We start from the raw sequence: 23,329 nt of genomic DNA, 5'->3' as shown, positions 1-23,329 counted from the left end.
TTCATAACAAAATCTAACCATTCTTTGATTTCTAGTTTGCTTTGCAGTTCTGCTGTATTCCAGTATAAACTGCCATTTACGATAACACTTGTCTGGCGATGGTGGTCATTCTCTAGACAACAAATAGCGGGATTAACTGGGACATCAATCACTTCCATCAACTTTTCTAGTGACGTGCTGTGATCCTGCACTTCCGCCAGTAATATGTCTGAACGCACTGGCAATAACTCTATGGCATTCTCATGGGTACTAATATTGGATGAGGCCTTGGAGTTACTATTGACGCATGATAACCAGCTCCATCTATTAATGCGGGTGCGTGCATTAGAGATGAAAAATCAACTCCAGTCTTCATCCGGGGCTGATGATTCAGTCATTCCACCTGGTCTAAGGGTGAAAAATAATTAATGTTGGAATAGAAAACAGGGGAGGCCTATTAATCTGTGAGGGCACACGGCCAGTGGCAGTGTTAAACAGTGGCTTGTAAAAGTATCCTAATGGTACGGCTTCAATAGAGCCACCCGCACTTTTGCTCCAAACACGCCTATCCATAAGACAATGTACCAAGTTCTGATCCCTAAAGTTCACCACAATACAATCACCTGCTTCCGTTTTTGTGTGTGAACCTAACCAGGACACATGTTCAACATTATTGATGTTATCTTGTAATATATCACAACCGGACCAATCCAAGGTTTTTACCAACCAATGCACTGTTTTGTTTTTAAGTTGTTTCCAATCTTCTTCTTTACCGTGAGGCAAGGGGGGCACATTTTTAAAAACAATAACATAAGTAGTCGCTTCTGGAGGTAGATGGAGTGTTCTCATATGGCTTTTCCTCGTATCAACTAAAAATGAATTAAAATTCCTGCCATTATGACTAAACTCTCCATTTTCCGCATTGGCTTTGGGAGGACCTGGGCGTGCTTTATCTGCTTGAATTGGCTGTGAATTTGGGGGTTGCGATATTATTGGTGTCACCACCTGCAGGGATCTCTATCAAGGGGGATAAAAAGAATGAAGGAGCCCGGTTTGTGACCAAATTTATGTTGAAAGAGGGATTAGTTGGATTAGTTAAGTCCCCTAGGGTGGAGGTTGCCTTTGAAATACTAGACCCAATTAAAATTTTTAAAGAAACATCAATACTATTTAAGACCCCTACCGGAGGGTCAATTACTGACCTAATTATAGCTTCCACTGAATTTATTAGGTGTGTAGTTAATACACTTTCTCCAAGAGGCTCAGTGTTCACCCTGTCCTCTGCCACAGCCGGTGCTTAGGCCTTTGTAGTTAGCTGTCGTGGGGGGGGGCATGGTTTTCTTGCCTGTCGCCATAGGCAATGTCTCTTTTTTTGGTTTTTCCGCAGGTCTTGGGTTTTTTGCACGGTGGAGGGGCAAGAGTATCAGTAGTTTTCCCTTCCTGAGTGATGACCAAGCTAACTTTATCTCTGCTTACATTAAAGCTAGCTGGAACCGTGTCCTCCGTGTTGTCTTCATGCTCGTGGACAATCACGGCAAAATTACTATTTTGGAGGGCTCTTTGTGTTTCCCCCAATCTCTCCTCCACCGACTCTATCTCACTTGTTATTGCCCCCATTGGTGTTGTTAGAAAGTTAGTGATTGATGAAGTTAATGGTCTTGCTTTAGCTTTAGCAGTAGGCATGGGTGTTTTTTGTTTTCCTATCCCATACCTTTGTGTATAGCCTTCCTCCTTGCTCTAGGAGTGGCAGGGATCTTTTTCTTTTTCCGGACTCTCCTCTATCCCTTTCTAAATCCAAGAAGCCTGGCCCAGCCCGGCCTCTTCCGGTCTATGACGGGCTAAGAACGGCCCGTCACGGCCCGGTCTTTGCCCGGGCCGAGCCTGTGCATGCCCGCGCGCGTCCTGCGCCGCGGGACCGGCGTTGGCCTTTTCAGGCGTCCTCAGCCCCTCCCCTTCTCCAGGCAGGGTCGGGGTAAAGTGCTGGGTCTTGCAGGGCCAGGGACCGGCAAAAGAGGCGAGTGCGGTCTCCACATATTAATCAAGTACATTTTAAAGCAATATCCCATCATATACAGAATAATATAAAATAGTACATTCAAACATAAGGAGTAAAGTAATCATTCTGCACTGGCTAAAACTATACATAACTATACATATTGCTGGTACCTGATTTACAAAATCTAAAACCCACAACACAGTTCACTTAATGAGCCATGTTTCCCCCTATGTTTGTGAAGGTGCTGCATTAAACATTTTCATTGATTTCCACATCATCTGGCTACCTTCCCAACTTAGACACAGCACAGCTGTCTCAGAACAAATTTGTTTATTGAGAATTAGACTTATACAAATCCAAAATCTACATTCAATTGATAATGCTGGACAAGGTTTTATTAGATGAATGCCGAACTCATCCACGTGTTCACATAAACAGCATCTTGACAAAGTAATTGGACCGGTTGACCAAGACATTTTTAGTATTGCTTAAGACAGCAAGTTGAATAGAATGCAAATTATATTTTGCCTGGTGCATGGAGAAATGTGAGGAAAGTCAATTACAAATGAATTTGTTACATGGTCAAGGAGTTTGTTTGCAAGATCTCTGTCAAATCCAAAGAAGTTATGGTTCTTGAACTAAATTGTGACAGGTCTCCTTTACATTTCCCAGTGAAGAACAGCCATCCTAAAACCCTTAATTTTTCAGGTCTTCTAGAAAATTTCACAAAGGAGTCAGTAAGTGTGCTGGATTCCCAACAAACTCTAACATGAAATTCTTGATCTGACTTTCTATCAAACACAATGTGTATACTCATGTAATTACTCCCTTTGTAACTATGTAAAGTGTGCCAACATCTAAATGACAGTGTCCTCCCAGCTGTTCAAGACCGCAACAACATCAGGAAAATAATTTTAAGGGTAAAAAGTGAACATGTGGCCATAAAATGTTGTACTTTAGCAAACACTGCATAAAAGTATACATTCACAGAAGGTTGAATGAGCTTACTCATTTGTATTGTTTACAACCACAGACGTATTGGAAATACATTTGGAAAAATAGATATCCTGTAAAATGTCTACTACCATAACTTAATCTCATTATCAATGAAGATGATATTGCTGCAGTTTTAGAACTTAAGATAATTTTACTTGTAAATCCCTAGGCTATTTACATCTAAATTTTAAAGATCCACAATCAGCATTAAGTAGCTCACACCATTGTTCCTAAAAAATAACTCTTGAGTCTGTTGCTCATTTTTGCGCTGCATCCGAAGTATCCACTTGGCAGGTCCTCGCTCATCCTCCCTATACCCTCAGACGTACTCCACCAGGCTCCATATGCCTGCTGCTACGCCTGCATTCTCATCCAGGTTTTGTGCATCCTTAGCTAGACAGTAACCTCTCTCTGCACTATCCCCGATCACATTTGGGTGTGTATAACAGTTTCACTACCTATTACATACTATAAACTATGTCTTAAACACTCCCTGTACACCATGACCATGCCCTCTGCTCCTAAGGTAGGCTTTGCACATCCTCAGCCAGGCAATGCTCTGCGTACATCCACAAAAAGTATAGCCGCGGTGCTTGAATGGACCACTGGTAATTTCTATCCACTAATGCCATTCCATCATGTTTAGAGCTTCTGCACCATTACAAATCAGTCTTTTATTTAACTGTTTATTTTTCCAGTTCTCCACATTTTATACAGAATTCACATTTACAGGGTGTATTGGTCTACTTTGTACTATTTCAGAATGCAGCATATGTTACCACTCAACTTTGTTTCATGAATTCCTTTGCCAATCTTTGTCTCATCCGAGCTCATGAAAGTACACAGGTCAAATGTGATGAGATTAGGGAATTGAAAAAGAAATAATATGAAAATGTTGGGCCGAATTTAGAGCTTGGTTGATGGTCTACTCTGTCTCAATGTGACGGATATCCCATCTTCCTTATTACAAGGACCTTGTGATATATGGCTGTTAGGATATCCGCCTTATTACAAGGACTTTAGGATATATGGCGGACGGCATATCCTTTTTTTTTTTTTTTTAAGTTTTTATTGTAAAGAAGCTGACAGGAGAATAATACATATATCCAGGACATTAAAAACATGAGAAAAATAATTAAATTAAACAGCAGATAAATAAATAAGGAAAGCGCAAAGAGTATCATCAAAGACAGCAAAAGATCGTATACATCCAGGTTTATGGAACATCGGGAAAAGAAAAAAAATATATAAATTTCATGGTGAGTCAGAGAAAATAGAGTTTGACAAAATCATATCATGTTAAAAAGCAAGTTCCCCAGTTTCTTTCGAATTTAGTCAATGAACGACCTCCCCTTAGGTTTGCTAGAGCAAGTTCCATGGCGTGTATTTCCATTACTAAAGCCCACCAATCCCAAACGGTAGGTGGATCTGTGGCAATCCGGGCTCTTGCAACGGTTAATTTAGCACAGGAAATAAGTATGGTTGCCAAGGAAGAATGTGAGATTGGGGTAGAATGGCAATCTGGCAAAATTAAGGGGGCAGTAAAAATGGGCAGCACAATCTTCTTAATTCTACAAATATCTTGTACCTCGTCCCAGAAGGTCTTAAGCTTGGGACAGGAAAATAACACATGAACTAAATTAACAGCTACTACAGAGCATTTAGGACATTTTGTGCGATCTGCAAACTCAGGATTAGGGGACCACCTAGAAATTCTTTCAGGAGTATAATAGAGCATACAGGTTGTTCTAAACTGCTGTAGCCTAAGACTGGAAGATCTTACTAGCTTGTTGATATTAGAGAAAGAGTTCTCTATTTGTTTCAGAGTAACATTGAAGCCCCCCATTGGGCCCCCCATTTCTCCGTTAATTTAGGCAGGTCGTTTGTTTTATATTTTGATAATAGTTTATAGGCCCCACTAATAACTGATTTCGTTTTTTTAGAATATAAACATGTCCAAATGTCACAATCTATGATATGTCGAATCTTTTTTTATTAATTAGAAAATCATGGATCTGTAGATATTTATATCTAGCAGTTTCCGGTAAATCATATGCAAGTTTAAGCAAATTAAAGTCAACAAATCCCTGTGGGCCATATAAATCGGCCAAAGTATTGACTCCCTTCTCAGCCCATATGTTATTAATATTGTCAGAGAATACTCTTGGGAGACCTGGGTTGCCCCATAGTGGTAGCTTTGGGTGAAAAAATGAAGTCCTGCAATATGTCAGTACATTCTTCCATATCTTTATTATGTCCCTAGCCGTCTTAAACCTTACCCTCTTGAAGTAATTGGGATCGTTTGCTCTAAACAGAAACATGTTTGATTCTTGCTTCAACATGAGGTGATGAAAAAATATGGTTCCTTCCTTATGAAGTAAAGAGCGTAATCGTAAAAAAAACGAAGACCAAAAATACAACTTAAAATCTGGGAAGTTAAGCCCTCCCTCGCTCGTAATATTTTTCAAAGATTTCAACGAACTTCTTGCTTTTTTGTAGCCCCAAATAAAGCTATTTAAAACACCATCCAATTGTTGAAAAAAACGGTTGTTCAGTGCCAGTGGGATAGATCGGAATAAATATAGGAACTTAGGTAATACCTTCATCTTAATGAGATTAATTCTGCCGATAATATTCAGAGGTAGCCTATGCCATTTCTTTAAGAGTAGAGCAGTAGATTTGATTAGCTCATTATAGTTAATGCGGTTTATTTCTTGTATTTCAGCCGTAATTTTGACACCAAGATAGGTAGCTACCTTGCAGATCTCCGGAATGGCCGTAGAAGGGGAATAATTGGCAACAACTTGCGTCTTCTGTATATTAAGCCTGTAACCAGACACTTTCCCAAATTTAATAGCCTCTAGTATAATTCCTTTTAGGGCCTCATTTATATTATGTGTATAAACGGCAATGTCATCCGCATATGCGGTCAATTTAAGCTCTTGAGAGCCAGAGTTAAAGGGCACGATCAAATTTTGGGAATTAAGAGCCATTAAAAAAGGTTCCAAAGAAAGAGCAAATAAAAGGGGTGAGAGAGGGCAGCCCTGGCGCGTGTCACGCAAAATTGGAAAATCCAAGGAGGTTAAACCATTATAGCTGGTGCAGGCGATGGGATTATCGTATAGAGCCTGTATGCTCCTCAAAAACTTTCCACTAAACCCTATTTTGGACAGCGTGCTCCAGAGATAGTTCCACCCCACTCGATCAAATGCTTTTTCTGCATCTAACAAAATCATGCCTAGTGGGGTGGATTCTATCTCTGCAACATCAAAGGCCGTAATAGCCGTGTTTACATGTGAGGTAGTGTCTCTCCCAGAGATAAAACCGTGTTGCTGTGTATTAACAAGTTGAGGCATAATAGGTACCAGTCTAGTTGCAAGAATTTTGGCACATATTTTTGCGTCTGTGTTTATCAGTAAAATTGGTCGGTATGACCCTCTCTCTTCCTTTGGTTTATCTTTTTTTAGAAAAAATATTATTTTCGCCCTATTCCATTATTTAGGTGCTTTTCCATTCGTCCCTACTGACTGCATAACTTCTAAAAGTAACAGGTCTAATTCGGGTAAGCAGGCCTTATATAGCTCCAGCGGAATGGTATCTTCCCCTGCTGCTTTACCCGCAGGCAAGAAGTTAATAGCCTGATGTAGCTCTATCATAGTTAAATCATCAGACGGAGAGCTCAGATCTAAACTATCAGCTGTGCACGGTGCATATTCCTCGATATAATCCCGTATAAGGTCAGGATCTGGCTGATTCTCTGGGGTATATAGGGTTTTATAAAAACCAGCAAATTGCTCTAGCACTTCCTGTGGTTTGTTATATATGTTGTTGTCTGACCCCCGGATGTTAGAAATTAAGGAGCCTGCTCTGGAGTCAGCCACTTCATAGGCCAAAATGCGGCCAATCTTGTCCCCCCCCTCGTATTGCGGACGGCATATCCATCACGTTGTGATGGAGTAACTGACCATCAAGCTGTAAATCAGGCAATTAGTGCAGTGAAAGCCGAGGCTCCAGGTTAGGACTCTTTTGGTCTAGTGTGCCTCCCTTTTATTTATTTTTTGATAAAGCATATCTCACTGGATGTCTGTTAAAGGTTGGCATCAGTGCCCTGCCCCAAATATGTAGTCTGCATGACCCCCAAGAAGAGAGGCTGTCCGTGCTGCTGTCATCTGCAGAGTTACCTGCTCCCGCTTCCTCCCAAAATTCAAAATCACCCTTGGAGTGTCCCACACTTTTGTGGCCGCTGCCACTGATCCCCTGAACCCTTTCTGCTTTTCCACATGTAGAGTTGCTACATCCAGTCCACCCGCTTAACTGTCTTTACACGTTGTTGATTTTTTTTATGGTAGGTATTTTTAGTGTGAACCTGGCCCAAGGGCATTAAAGCGCATAACACCAAGACTAGGCTATGTTACATACTTTTGTCCTTGTTCCGCACAGGGGTTTACCCAGATTTGCCCCAAGTCGAGGAGTGTGGAGCTGAAACTAGTATTCGAACATGGCTCCCCAAAGTTGACAGCTGTATCCTTCACATCAAGACAGTTGAAAACTCAAATAAAAAAGACATCCACAGCCAGTCAGGCAGTTTCTCCTATGTTTTACTGTAGGTTCTAGATCCATAAATCCAAGCTTCCCTAATCAGTACTTTCATTCCCCTTCCAGGTCAGTAGGATCTTGTACAGCTTTGCTACAGCATTCAAACGTTCGTCCAAGCAAGTCACTGACGTCAAGGACTCCACCCTTCCAACACCGGACAGTGATGTGTTCACTTTCACCGTGTCTTTGGAGGTCAAGGAAGATGACAGCAAAGGGAACTTTAGGTGGGTAATGGTTTGGTGCACATTTTTCTGTGCTTGATCTTGACATTGCATTGACTTGTTAAGCCATTTGTAGTGCTCCGTGCCTGCTAAGTTACCCTGGCCAATGGCTGGGCTGACGTGCTCTCAGGTGTGTGTGCAACTTAATGGAGACTTTGTGTCCAAAGCGATTGTGTTTACTTTATATTGAATAATGCTTAGTAGAGGTTGTGTAGCATTTGCCAGAAATTGCTCCATTTAGGAGCTGAGCTCAGACCCATATAAGCGTTATTACGCTTCATGGTTGCTGCGCTCTTTCGTAATTATTTCTGACAGAAACATTTCAAGCATTACCTCTGCATACCGGTAGGTGGCATTGTTGAGCTCTGCATTGGCGTTATGTGCCGGATGTCCCTCGCCTATATAGGTGCCACCCCAGCGCGCTGACATAAGTTCTTTTCTTTCTGTGCTTGTCAGCACAGATCTGGGGACAGATACCTCAGTCAGATTTTGATTGACTTTTTTCAACATTTTGTCAAGCCTTTTTTCCCTCAAAACTATGTCTCCCAATGTGTATAGGATGTCCCCCAAAAAACGTTTAAGCCCTGTGGTTCTTGTCACAGACAAATGTCTGTGACAGACTCCCATCTGGTTTAACTTTGGTTCTTGGAGAAAGACCACAACTCCAAGACTTGTGAGGACTGCTGCTCCATGAGCCCCAAGGTGCTGAAGGAGCATTCCTAGTTGCCAGACTCCAGTCGCCTCTATGACACTCCAGGTACTGGTTGCAAGTAAAGTCCTGTTTGCTGTTGCAGGTGCTTGTCATCATGGTTGAAGTCATTAGTAAGTCCTTCAAGACGTCAAAGAAATCAAAGAGCTATTCAACTTCACCGCACCAGTCCAAATCTTTGGATGAGGTGCGGGAACGACGTCACTCTGGGTGTAGCTTCCACACGGAGCCTGACTCTGTGTCCACTCTGCGCCTCCCTGAGTTTTCTGGAGCCAGAGCGACCCCGCCCTACTCTGTGAATTTATGAAGCCATGCACCTCGATTTTGGACGGGCCCACCCCTCTGGAGCTCCATCGGGCCTCATGGGTATCGCAGGTGCTCCTACTGTATTTCCGGTGGTGCATCCACCCCCAGTGCCCCAGGGTAGCCATCGCGCTTTATAAATTATCTTTTCATTTCATTTCAGTGCCAGTCATGCCTCCTGCATCTGTAACAGCTTTGGATGCAAGACCGCCCTGTCACCGTTCCAGGCACTGTTGACTACATATTCATAACCTACTCTGATACGGATCCGGATCCGGATCCATGTCACCCAATGCCAACTTCGGCGCTGGCTAGAAATCGATTTTCCGAGCCGGAGCCGTGGCTGCTTTTTTCGACAAGCCTCGTGAGGCGTATGATTGGGGTGGGCATGAGGAGCCTTTTGGTTGCACCAACCAACTTGAGGAGGCCAAAGACAATGTGTACAAGGAACTGGCGGATGCCAGTTTTCTGGACACCTCCCCAGACACCGGCCTGGTCTCTCCTCCTAGTGTGGCTATGGAGGAAGGGGCTTAATTTGCTATGGTGGTGAGAAGGGCTGCTGCAGCCCTGGACCTCACTCTGCTCTCGGTGGCTGTCAAGACGAATAACTTAACTGAGGTACTTTGACCGGTTGTCCGCCCCTCAGAACCTATCCTGTCTTTAAACAAAGCCCTCACTGATGTCCTTCCCAGGGTCTGTGCCAAACCCTGCACAGGGGACCCTGTGCACAGGATAATTGGCCATCACCTGCTCCTGGGGACCCAGCTTTTCTCACCCAGCGCCACACCCTGTAGAGTCTAGTTATCCAGGCCTCCACATTCAAGGTCAACCCTAGTACGTTCCTTATCACACCATTGAATAGGCAATCAAAAAGGCTTGGCATCTTTGTTAAGAGGATAATCTCTTCCGCCAGCCTTGCGGTCAGTAGACAATGCATGCCTTTTGAGCCGATACACCTACATGGTTTGGTATTCAGTTGCGCTAGTGCTTCCCATAGTCTGGGAGGAGGCCCGAGTCATACTGGCACAGGCTGTTGCCGATGGCAGAGACACAGTAAAGTTCACCATTCACTGCAGACTGGATATGACTGACACCAGGCACAGCGATTGCGAGGTATTCAGATGCCGGGCTAAGATCTACTGGCTCTTCAGGGAATGTCCAGCATCCCTTATGGACATGACCTTCAATGGCACCCGCCTCTTCAGCGACAGGGCACATTCAGCGCTGGAGCACTTTAAGGACAGCCGAGCCATTGGCAGGTCTTTGGGCCTCTCCATGGCCCCACACCAACCCCCATTCTGCCTTATGCCCCTTCTGTGGCAATGGTATTGGCTACTAACCGCATTCAATCCCGCCCAGTCATCAAGGCCTACCAAATAATTCTTGGCAATGCTTGTGGGACACACAGTCAGAGGTCTACCCAGTCCGCCAGGTCCCTTTCCCCACCCGGCAGCACAGCTTCAAAACTACTTATGTTTGCCCCTCCACCATCATGAGCACCCAGTTGTCAGCAGGATCCGTCATCACCTGCCCTGCCGGCAGTCTATAGCAGCGGACAAGTGAAGACTACAAATTATTCAACGGGGTTACTCCATCCCTTTCCTAAAGCTCCACCACCCATGCCTCATCCTCACACTAGCTGACAGAGAACCACCTCACACTGCTCCATCAGGAAGTTCAGCCTCCTTGGGCAGAGGAGCAATAGAGAGGTTGCCGACATCAGGAGTAGGTCGTAGTTGTTATACGAGCTAACCAGTGTCCGGGGAATCTCTCTGACCTAGTCTAGATATTGGAGGGAACTGCAAAAGACCTGCAGTGTTGGTTGAAGAAGCACGATTGGGTCGGCGGCAGACCGCTCTCCCTTCCTTACACTGAGCTGACTGTAGTGACAGATGTGTCACTCCTGGGCTGAGGAGGTTATGTGGGAGAGGTGGAGATCAGCGTACTTAGATCTCCGGAGGATTCTCAACTCCGCATAAACCTGTTGGAGCTGAGAGCGTTGCGACTGGCATTTTTCACAAACAATACCACGGCCATGTGGTATTGTAACAATCATGAGGGGCTAGGTTCATGGACCCTGTGCCATGAGCCCTGCATCTCTGGATATGGATAAAATGCCAGGGCATTTCACTGATAGTTCAACATGTATCGGGATCTCTGAACGCCAGAGCGGACATACTTAGCTATTGATGTCTAGCGGATCACAAATGGCGGTTCCATCTGGAGGTGGTGCAATGCCTCTTCAGAGATTGGAGAGGACTTTGGCTAGATCTTTTTGCCACTGTCGGGAATGCACACTGCCAGCACTTCTGCAATCTAGAGTTTCCATGGCGACTCACTCGGAGAAACATTTAGTCTTTAGTGAAACTCAGGCTTCCTGTACTCCTTTCAATCTAGGGTTTACAAGAAGATCAAGAACAGGGCCCATGTCATTATTGTGGCTCAGGTTTGGGCACTGAGAGTAGGGTATCCCCAACTCCTGAGCATTAGCATTGGTCCTCCGATCAGGCTGCCTTTCAAGGGGATCTACTGTCATAGCAACAGGGCTCCGCCTATATGTGTAGTAATTGAGCAGTGACAGTTGAAAGTTGTTGGCCTAGTTCCAGAATGCTGTGATGTTGTTTTGACAGTCAGCATCCCTCAACCAAGACAATATACAGGAGCAGCGGGGACAAATTTGTGGTTTGGTGTGCTTTCAAAAACGATGATTTTTTTTCTGCAGCATTGTCTGAGCTTTTGCCTCTTGCTAGCCCACCAATGCTTTGCTCTGGGCACTGTTAAAGGCTACCTTTCAGCCACATCAGCATTCCTATAACTGCCGGATCAGCCCTCCATGTTCAAGTCACCTGTTTTGACTCGTTTTCTAAAAGGAGTACAGCATATGTTCCTGCCAAAACTCCTAATCAATCCCCAATAAGACCTGACCTAGTTTTGACTTTCTTGATTTGCTCACCCTTGCACAGTTGCCCTCTACGTTTGATGACCATAAAAACAACCTTTTTAGTGTCCATTATTTCACCCAGGAGGATTAGTGAACTTCAAATACTTTTTGTGCACTCTCCTAACATCATTTTTCCAAGACAAGCTGGTCTGAGAACATGTGCCTCTTTTCTGCCAAAAGTAGTACTATCTTTTAACATAGGCCAGGCCAACACATTGCCTACCTTCTTTGCTCAGCCTCACCCTTCCAACAAGTAGGAGATATCAACTCTTCATTGGGTTTGTCAGGCCGAAGAAAGGAAATACCATGCAAAACGGACCTTCTCACGATGGATAGTGATCTGCATCTGAAAGAAACACGTTAGTGTTAGATTCCTTACCTTAGAATATCCCCAGGCGTCAGTCTGGATCCGGAAACTTTTGCGTAGCAGTACCCCTGCGCGTCGGTAGGCGTCGTCTGCAGGCGTCCCCTGCGGCTCCGCGTCCGTCGTCGGCGTCGTGCGCCGTGATGACGTCGCTGGAGTATATAGACGCCGCCTCCGCGCGCTGACGTCAGTTCTTCTTTTTTCCGCGCCAGTGGACGCAGATCTGAAGAGCAGTACTCCGGTCTTTTGACCAAGTTTTTCGATAGTTATTTCTCTCTTTGTGCCTGATAGGATGCCTGGGTTCAAGCACTGTGATGACTGTGAGCGCACGATGTCGGTCACAGACCATCACCGCCTCTGTCTCCGGTGTCTGGGCCCCGACCACGACGTGGACTCCTGTGTCGACTGCCGGGCCCTCACCAACAAGGCTAGGCGGGAGCGGTCCCGCAAGCTACTGGAGCTCCGGGTGTCGGCCCCACGTCGGGACCGGGAGCGGTCCCGGTCCGGCCGGAGGTCGAGAGAGCGTTCGAGGGAGCGGTCGCGGAGCCGCGCCGAGCGTTCCGGAAGTCGACACCACTCGTCAGGCTCATCAGGTAAGAAGCACAAGAAGTCGGGGCGTCGTCATCGTACCCCCGACTCCCCCCGACGCTCGCGCGATGCGGCTGGGGACTCGGGTGACCCCAACCCCGTGGCTCCGCGAGAGTCGCCGGCGCGGCCTGCCTCATACCCTCCGGTCCCTGGGCACGGCGCGACGCCTGAGGAGATCGAGGCGTTCCTCATGGCCATGAGGGCGCTCGCTTCTCCGACGGGGCCTACGGCGCCTTCGGGCCCAGTGCTACCGTCTGGGGGCCCTGGCGGTTCGGGTGTCCCTGCCTCGGCGCCGTCGGGTGCTCCGGCGCCGCCGACGGCTCCGACCCCGGCGCTGCAAGGGCCTTCGGGATCGGCGCCGGCTGGTCTTCCGGCCTCCCCGGCGCCGTTACCATCGGGGTTACCCCCGACGCCGCCCCTGCGCGGCGCCGGTTCTCCGGTGCCGGCTCCGGCCGGCGGCGGGGTTCCGGCGCCGGCTCCGGGCGGCGCCGTTCCCCTACCTTCCCCGACGCCGGACGCGGAGCCGGACCGGCGTCGCTCGACGCCGGTCCCGGCGCCGATGGGGCCCATGAACCCCGAGGAGCCGGTCTACATCGTTGACTCCGAATACGGAGAGGATGAAGAGTTCGGTGAAGGTTGGGAGGGGTCCGAGGACCCTCTGTCACGCGAGTGCCAGTATGACCCGGACTGGACAGGTGACTTGGGGGATGCCAGTGGTTTGGACGACTCTCCTAACCCTGGTTTGATCTCTCCTCCAACCGTGGCATCGGTGGAGGGAGCTGCATATTCAGTGGTGCTGATGAGGGCTGCCAAGGCCTTACACCTTGAGCTCCCCGTCGCGGCCGTGAGGCCTAACATCCTCACTGAGGTCTTCAAACCGCAGTCATGCCCACAGGAGCCACTGCTGCCGTTTAATGAAGCCTTATCAGACGTTCTGTTGGGCACGTGGTCCAGGCCCGCTTCAGGTGCGCCTGTTGATCGGAACGTGGCCAGGCGCCACCGTCCTTGTCCGGACGACCCCAAGTTCCTGTCTACCCACCCCACTCCTGAGAGTCTGGTGATCCAGGCCTCGACCTCCCAGTCCGCATTCCCGTCGGCCCCGCCCGACCGGGAATCCAAGAGGTATGACCAGTTTGGCAAGAAGGTCTTCTCGTCCATTAGTTTGGGCCTGCGGTCTTGCAACACCGCTTGCCTCTTGGGCCGCTACACCCACTCTGTGTGGGATACGGTCGCGGAACTGCTGCCAGAATGCCCCATGGAGGTGCGGGCAAAACTCGGTCAGGCTGTGGCTGAGGGCCGAGATGCAGCGAAATATTCGATACGGTGTGGTCTTGACACAACCGACTCGCTGGGCAGAGCTATGTCAACGACAGTGGCGATTCGTCGCCACGCCTGGCTGAGATCCGCCAACTTTTCGGCTGATGTCCAGAATACATTGATGGACATGCCGTTCGATGGCTGTCACCTGTTCGGTGACAAGGCGGACAACGCGCTGGAACGCTTCAAGGACTCCAGGGTCACCACGCTCACTGGCGCACGATCACTTCGGACAGGTGGGTGCTGCAAATCGTCCGAAGGGGCTACTCCCTCCCCTTCGAGACCACTCCTCCAGCCATGCCACCGCAGAACCACCGTGTGTCGGGGGACCACTTGACACTTCTGCAGGAGGAAGTTACGGCCCTCTTGGCCAAGGGGGCCATCGAGCGCGTTCCTGGGCCAGAAGTAGGGCGTGGTTGCTATTCCCACTACTTTCTGGTACCCAAGAAGGACAAGGGGGGCCTACGTCCTATCTTGGATCTAAGGAACGTCAACGGCTTCCTCCGGAAGGAGAAGTTCAAGATGTTGACGTTAGCTCAGGTCTTGGCTGCTCTAGACCCACAAGACTGGATGGTAGCGTTGGACTTGCAGGATGCCTATTTTCACATCCCCGTCCTGCCGGCCCACCGGCGTTACCTGCGGTTCATGGTAGGCCAGGAGCACTTTCAGTTTATCGTGCTTCCCTTCGGCCTTACCAGCGCCCCACGGGTGTTCACAAAGGTGATGGCGGTGGTCGCAGCCCCTCTGCGCAGGTTGGGGGTTTCAGTCTTCCCCTACCTAGACGACTGGTTGTTGAAGGCGGGCTCGCCCCAGACAGTCGTCCACCACCTTCAGATGACGGCAGACCTCTTGCACGACCTGGGGTTCTCCATCAATATGCCGAAATCACACCTGTGTCCCTCTCAGAAGCTCCTTTTCATCGGAGCGGTTCTGGACTCGGCGCAGTTTCGGGTTTATCCTCCGGAACGGCGGGTCCGGGATATTCAGGCTTTGATTCCCATCTTTCAGCCGCTATCCCGGGTTTCGGTCAGGTTGACGCTGCGGCTGCTGGGACTGATGGCTTCCTGCATCCTTCTGGTGCATCACGCCCGGTGGCGGATGCGGGCTCTGCAGTGGGACCTGAAGTTTCAGTGGGCCCAGCATCAGGGCAACTTGTCCGACCACGTCTTGATCTCGGAGGGCACTTCGAGACAACTGCAGTGGTGGCTTACGGACCGCGATTGGGTCAGAGGCAGATCCCTCTCCCTTCCCCAACCGGAGCACGTTGTCGTGACGGACGCGTCACTCCAGGGCTGGGGTGGCCACTTGGGAGAGGCAGAGATCAGAGGCATCTGGTCTCCGGCGGAGTCCCGGCTCCATATCAACCTGTTGGAGCTGCGGGCGATTCGTCTGGCACTGAAGGCATTCCTCCCCTTTGTCAACGGGAGTGTAGTGCAGGTGTTCACCGACAACACCACCGCCATGTGGTACTGCAACAAACAGGGCGGGGTGGGGTCGTGGACCCTTTGCCAGGAGGCTCTGCGCCTCTGGCAATGGCTGGAACGTCAGGGCGTGACTCTGACGGTTCAACACCTGGCAGGTTCCCTGAACGCCAGGGCGGACGAACTCAGCCGTCGGTGCTCGGTGGATCACGAATGGCGTCTGAACTCGGACGTGGCGCAAGGCATCTTTCTGCAATGGGGAGAGCCTTGGTTAGATCTATTCGCCACAGAAGAGAACGCGCAATGTCATCAGTTCTGCGCGTTGGAGTTTCCAAGACGGCACTCGCACGGCGACGCCTTTCGGCGCGAGTGGAGTTGCGGTCTGTTATACGCCTTTCCGCCTATACCACTTCTGCCCAGAGTGCTGAAGAAGATCAGGCGCGACCGGGCCCAAGTTATCCTTGTGGCTCCGGACTGGGCTCGAAGGTACTGGTATCCCGAGCTACTCAGCATGTCAGTCGGTCCCCCGATCCGCCTGCCCCTTCAGGAGGACCTTCTGTCGCAGCAGCAGGGGACGGTCCTCCACCCGAACCTGTCCAGTCTCCACCTCCATGCTTGGAGATTGAGCGGCGGCAGTTGAGGCCATTTGACTTGCCTCCTGAAGTCTGTGATGTAATTCTGGCAGCCAGGCGTCCCTCCACTAAGTCGGTATACGCCTGTCGGTGGAACAGATTTGTGGCATGGTGCACAGCAAAGGCTGTGGATCCTCTTTCTGCCCCTCTTTCGGAGGTTCTTCTGTTTCTTCTTTCTCTTGCCCAGCAGGGCTCTGCTCTGGGCACTATCAAGGGCTACCTTTCTGCCCTTTCAGCCTTTTTGAGGCTTCCTGATCAGCCTTCTTTGTTCAAATCCCCGATTGTGACTCGATTCTTGAAGGGCATCACTCACATGTTTCCACCTGTTCCGTTTGTGATGCCCCAGTGGGATTTGAACCTGGTTCTAACCTTTCTGATGTGTGCTCCCTTTGAGCCCCTTCATTCTTGCCCTCTCCGTCTCCTGACTTTAAAGACGGCTTTCCTGGTTGCCATCACCTCTGCCAGGAGAGTGAGTGAGCTCCAGGCTCTTTCTGTCCAACCTCCTTTCCTGTCCATTCATCCTGACAAGGTGGTTCTGAGGACTAGACCTTCTTTCCTGCCCAAGGTTGTTTCGGCCTTTCACATCGGGCAGTCCATCACCCTCCCTTCCTTCTTCCCGCCTCCGCATCCTTCAAAGGATGAAGAGCGGCTCCATCGTCTGGACCCAAAACGTGCGCTTTCATTTTACATGGATCGCACACGCCAGTTCCGGGTGGATGACCAACTGTTTGTTGGCTACGTGGGTGCGAAGAAGGGACGGGCGGTCTGTAAACGGACCATGTCTCGATGGGTCGTTCTCTGCATCAAAGCGTGCTACTCTTTGGCTCGGAAGGAGCCTCCTGTTGGGCTGAGGGCCCATTCCACTCGGGCCACGGCGGCTACCACTGCCCTGGGCCGGGGAGTCCCCTAGCAGGACATTTGCCAAGCGGCTACGTGGGCCTCGCTGCACACCTTTGCGAGGCACTACTGCCTGGACAGTCAAGTCCGGAGGGATGGCTTCTTTGGCCGTTCTGTCCTCCAGGACTTTCTGGTGTAGTATTGTATTGGTTCGCAGACCCACCACCGGGGTTGGTATTGCTGGGGTATGTATTCTAAGGTAAGGAATCTAACACTAACGTGTTTCTTTCAGATGAACAAGTTACTTACCTTCGGTAACGATATATCTGTAAGAAACATTAGTTAGTGTTAGATTCCTTACCGAACCCACCCATCCTCCCCGTTCTGCGAACTGATACCTAGGGTTAAGGACATCCCTTTCAGGGCCCTAGTTTTACATGGCACCAGTGTTGGTTCTCTCATGGCTCTGCGTCTCCTGGCGCGGAAAAGCTGTGTACAAAGAACTGACGTCAGCGCGCGGAGGCGGCGTCTATATACTCCAGCGACGTCATCACGGCGCACGACGCCGACGACGGACGCGGAGCCGCAGGGGACGCCTGCAGACGACGCCTACCGACGCGCAGGGGTACTGCTACGCAAAAGTTTCCGGATCCAGACTGACGCCTGGGGATATTCTAAGGTAAGGAATCTAACACTAACTAATGTTTCTTACAGATATATCGTTACCGAAGGTAAGTAACTTGTTCATTAAAATCTGCTGCACACTGGCAAAGAAGCAACCGCTGAGGGCTGGCAGGCTCCTCTCGCCAAAGCCAAAGCTGCATGCACTGTGTTAGCTGTGTGTCTCTGTACTGGACATCTGTTAGGCTGCAACATGGCCATCTCTGCACACGTTTACCAAGCACTACTGCCTGCACATTCAGGTCTGTTTGATGGGCACTCTGCCCATTCGGTCCTCCAGGGTTCTTGGACTAAATCTTTTTGCAGACCCATCTCAGGGGAGGTATTACTGCGGCTAGAAGACTGTATCAAATGAACAAATTGCTTCCCTTCGGTAACGCCTTATATAGTAGACACTCTATCTAGCCGCATATTTCTTACCGACCCATTCATACTCTCTGCTCCACGTATTTCTCCATTACGGTAACCCTTATGAGGTCTTTAGTGTCTGCACACTGGTACATCAGCAAACTTCATGGCTCTGAGCTTCTGGTACAGAAAAGTCACAAAATGTAACTACGCCACCTACTGACACACAGAGGTACTGCTCGAAAAAATTGCGGATCCAGTCTGACGCCTTGGGATTATTCTAAGGTAAGGAATGTGCAGCTAAATAGTCTCTACCAAATAAGGTGTTACCGAAGGCAAGTAACTTATTTGTAACTGTCCTCTAATGGTGGTGTAGGTGTGCTGATGCTCCTTAGGGCTTTCACAAGAGTTGCTCTTCATAGTAGCTGTTATACTTATCCTAGATTTCTAGAAACCCCAATGAAAATGTATGGCGTGAGAGATTGTTTTTTTTAAAACTTTGGTAGACTGCTGGATCTTTCACTTCTTTCTCTGTTAGTATGAAGGCGCAACTCCCTTTGGTGTCAGGCGCAGGCTTGCTTTGTTCCTTTTTAAGACTTGTATGCATTCACATTGCAACATTTTCCTTACTTTGGGGTAAAACTGCCCAGCCAGATGGGTAAATCCGAAACATCTCTGGGCCAAAAGATTCTGTGTGTAGAAGGCTGTGTTGCTGGTCCACACTCATGGGGCCTCTCTAATTTTTCCCTTGCAGCCCGGTGCCAAAGGACAGAGATAAGTTCTATTTCAAATTGAAGCAAGGCATTGAGAAGAAGGTGGTGATCACGGTGCAGCAGGTCTCCAACAAAGAGCTCATCATTGAACGGTGAGTATGCCCTGCGTTTGCTGTGCATGTTGATAGCAGTCCGGGCCATGATCCAGCCATGCCAGATTGAAACTGACGATAGATCTGGGCAGCGGATGGGAACTGACAGGCTCAGTTAATATTGGATTCCTCTGGATACTACTGTAATCTTTGACCCCTGCCTGCTTTCTGTCCCTACTTTTATTGATCCTTATTGAATTTCAGTTGCAGTTTTTTCTCCAGACCAACCTGTAACTAAGATCAGAGCATCAACAACCTTGTTCTGTAGTGGAAGCTGCTTCTGTTCTCCATCTATCCCTGCTCCTGTTCCATATTCTGGAGATACCACAGTAAAAGAATATAGTGCATTAATGCTACATTTAAAGCTGATCTAACCACCCAAGCAATACCAAACCAACAATACGTTTTTAGGAGCATCTGCGTCCACATTACCCAATAATTACCATCCATCTTGGTGGAAAGCCATGAGCACAGATGGACTGCATACAATAATCTTATCTCCAAAGTAGTGGGTGGGAATATGGTCCAAGCAACGTGTTCTTCTGGAAGCTGAGTAGATGTCAGCCCAGTGCTCCTGTGGGAAACGATCCAGAAATTACTCCATTGTGTACATGGACCATGCTTTTCCCTCCCTCCTTCGCATCAGGATTCCCTCCCACCCCAAATCACTTAGTTGAAAGGGCCAACACATCATTAGGTAACAAGGTGACTAAAAAGGGTGCAATGAAAAATAAAAAATAAAACATTAAAGGGTGAGGTCTAATGAAAGTGTTCATTCAATGTTAGAAAGGCAGAGAACAAAAACATACCTAACAGTGCTTCATAAAGGCAAAATACCTCTCTGTCCTGAACATCCTAAAATGCATACTATATGAAAAGTTTAAAATTAGTAGCAAATATTGTAGTCATCTTACATACTACTTGAGTGGTGCCAGAGTACACGTTGTGCTACATGTTAGGTATTTTAACAGAGCTCCAAGCCAAGAACCAGTCAGCTGTTCTTTTCTCTTTCTCTTTCTTACATGCTACAAGACTCAGTAAGACGTGCCAAAAAGTAGAAAGACAAATATAACAGCTAGGTGTGTTCATGGATCTGCTCTAGAGGAGGGCGGATGTGTGTGTCTGCCCGTCTCTCCCTCTCTCTCTCTCTCTCTTTCTCGCCACTTCCAAACTGTCCATCCTCCACACTGACCAACAGATATCTTCTTCAGATCCCAGTAGATTGGCTACAAGGGTTAATTAAGGTGTTGCAAACTTTAGAACTCATGTTCCTTTCCTTGTAAGTATGCTCAGTAATTTAATGCATGTTAAACAAGGAGCAGTGTGTGCAACATAAAGAAGTGGGAACAGCACAGTATTCTTTTTTTTACACATTTGTCATTTATAAAGCACAAGTCATGGCCACCAGGTTGGCCTCTGGTCACTGAAACATATCAGTGCTTTAAATGGAAACCTATAAGTGCTGGAACTCACTATCCACAGTACATGTTGGCTCCTGAGAAGTGCAAATACTCCGTACCGGACAGTACCTGCCGATTTAAACCACTGCTGTGGATGACATGAATAGCTGAGTAGACGGTTAGGACTTCACTGCAGGCCTTAGTGAATGTCACCCATTGTTTGAATGTTTATAGGGTGCAAACTGGATGACCTGGTCTCTGATGACACACGACTCCCGGTCCCTAGCAACACTTAGCCGGTGTACAGTGGGTATCCTGAGGTTCTGGGGTGGGCAGGAGTTAAACTGTTTAATCTAGGAATGGAGGGCCTACTTAATGTAGACCATGAGGGTACAGTTCAAATTCTTGCATTATTGCTTATTGAAAGCATGGCTCTTACGACCACATTCTGCAGGTTTATGGTAGGCATGTGGGGAAGCACTCAACAGACACTATTTGCAAACTCGAACTTGTACTGTGTGCCGGTAGGCCAGGTAACAAAAGATTCTTCTGATGAAGCATAGGTGAATGAAGCCTATTTTCAAAATGCCTGACGCGTCTGGCACTCAAAACACAGTGGAAGAAATGGCCCTATCTAAATGCTGCAGTAGATTTCAGTGATGCCAGAGTTGACTTTGCTACTATAACTATCAACAGGTTCCTTACCATTCGGATATGGGTGCGGGGAAGCAAGATTTTAGGTAGCCAATAGATATACATGCCTCTCACCGCCATGAGTGCTATAAAAACCACCAGACAGGGGTGGTGATTGATGTATAAAACCAAATTATATTTGTGTTGAAAACTATTTGAGTGGGACAGAAATGGACTACATGGTTGGAAGTAGCAACAGAGTCGCATATGGTCGCTTTGCCAGTGGAGCGCTCCACTCAACATGAACAGCGAAGAATTTATTCAGTATAACTGGAGAGCATTGGTTCCTTTTTATACAAATTCCTGCTTCACCGTCGTGTAATGGCAGCCACCGCGTTGCTTACAAATAAAAATGTTCTTGCTTGCAGAATAGTCCTTTATCTCTTTTAAAGACTTTGGTAGGAAGTAACCATGGCTGTGCTCTGTCCCCCTCCTCTATTGTTTGTGTGCTGTTTATTCCAGTTCCTTGGTGTTTCATCAGGTCAGTATTTTCCCCATCCACTGAATAATTCCCTTTTGTGTTGTCCCCGATTCCACATCCCTCCCCACCTGTGTCTGCTTGTAAACACTTCCCCAGTGATGCTCGGCCACTGTTGCAATCTTCCACACCCTTTCCGTGTTCAGATTTTGTACAGGGGTAATTCCTCACTCACCCTTTTGCATAGTTACTCAGGACTTCCTCTGCAGGTGTCATAATAGCAGTTCGTTTTACCGAGAAAAGCAAAATATACAGAGTTTTCAAACCCTGTTTTCCAAAAGATGACAAGCGGCAGACAAATACCCCCCTGTGTCAGTTCCTACCCACAAGTTTTGCAGGACACTCATTAAGGGATTGACAGATTTACCAGCTGCTAACCCCTGGATTGGCTTTTGGTACTCCTGATACTGGCCTGGCCTCCCTGACTTCTTTACCTTCTGTTAGCCTTTCAGCAACAAAAACAGTGCCTATTGAGGACCTATGAGTAGAAAAAGTGGTTCCATCTGTGATATCTTTGGCTGTGAAAAAGTGCTTGATGGCACTTGTACTACCCTGCGATTTGGTGAATCGACGTTTATGTAGTTTCAACTTGCTTTTCAGAGTCCAGTTTTTAAGCGCATTAGTAAAATACATGTTGGAGTAGTCAACTAGTGGTTAAGACATCATTCCTTATACTGGTCAAGGTATGCTGCAACGCAGAGGCCAGCTCAGTTACCAGTACATGCTCGTGTGGATTCATAATTCAAAGGGATTGAGCCTGGTTTAAGGGCAGATTCCACAACTATATTGGTATTGTTTTTTACACAATGTAGATGCTGAGACGCAGACAGCTTGAACAGTAGTTAGTGTTCGGCTATCAAAACACTCCCAGCATAACCATTTCTTACCCTCTCCAGTGGAGTCTTTTATCCCTTGTGTCTTTCGTACTCTACAGCTCAATGGCGGGATGGGAAGAGGTGAGAAGGAGGCATGGATTCTGGTTTGTTGTTTTTGTTTCTGTTATTCATTTAACCTCCTTCTTTTCTCTGTAAGTTACTCTTCCCCTTTACTCAGTTCAACTAAGATATCCTAGATTATGTTTTAACTTTCTTACAGTACATAGGCCCCATCATAAACTCACTGTCACTGAAGACGTTTTCACCTTCACATTCGACAATGTAAAGTTTTGTAGTTATTAGGGACAATAGATTTGCTGATCTCTTCTCACACTCAGTTTAGAAAACAGTCTTAGATGACAACCACACACTTAAATCTGGGTCATGATCACCATGAACGCAATCAAGTACATGTACCTAAATACAAATGGAATTAATCATACAATAAAGAGGTAAAAAAATCCCCAACTTTATATCTAAATTAAAAGGAAATATAGTACTTCTACAGGAAACAAAAATATGTTTCAAGGGCGCTGTATCATTACGTGGTAAGTGGATATCAGACTTCACGTGTTCTCCCGCCAAGATGAAGAGGAACAAGGTCATCACTCTAATCTCCAAAAAATCTAGTATTTCTATTATCACAGCGCTACTTGAAGTTGAAGGCAGATGGTCAATCGCTAGACTGTGCAAAAATGATATCGAATAGTTCGAGGCATGTGGGCTGCTGAATTCATATCTGTGCATAGATCGCCGCCTAGTGTTGGGTCCGGATGATTGCACATTGTTGTCCTGGAAGAGTCTTCGAAGTATCACGAGATAGGTGGCTCCTCCCCTGGACTACAGTGCGCATGGGCATCAATATTATGTTTCCAACATTTATACCTCTTATTCAGACGACCAGAAAGCTTGGTTGGCTGTTGCCTCAAAGCTAAGCTTTGAGAGCGATGATCATTCTCATACGTGACTAAGTTACTACACGTTTGCATCCTTGAGGGACATTCAACGTGCAAATTCCACCCCTCCAAGGCACGTAAAATTATGCCCAGCATCTGTATGGTTTTTACATTTGAGCTAACCCTTGAACAT

At 47.5% G+C, this 23,329-nt stretch overlaps 1 protein-coding gene across 1 annotated transcript in view; it reads left to right on the top strand.

The window, feature by feature from the left end:
- LOC147747918 (rab GTPase-activating protein 1-like) overlaps positions 1-23,329 on the top strand; it is a 1,062,456-nt gene that overhangs the window by 380,635 nt on the left and 658,492 nt on the right. Inside the window, exons 8-9 of the mRNA XM_086926396.1 lie at positions 7,634-7,791; positions 18,684-18,794. Coding sequence (XP_086782522.1) covers positions 7,634-7,791; positions 18,684-18,794 — 269 coding nt within the window. The remainder of the gene's footprint in view (positions 1-7,633; positions 7,792-18,683; positions 18,795-23,329) is intronic.

This window comes from Lissotriton vulgaris, chromosome 1_1, assembly GCF_964263255.1.
Source record: "Lissotriton vulgaris chromosome 1_1, aLisVul1.2, whole genome shotgun sequence".
Taxonomy (NCBI): domain Eukaryota; kingdom Metazoa; phylum Chordata; class Amphibia; order Caudata; family Salamandridae; genus Lissotriton; species Lissotriton vulgaris.
The sequence above is the reverse complement of the archived record's forward strand: the minus strand, read 5'-3'. Positions and strand labels throughout refer to the sequence as shown.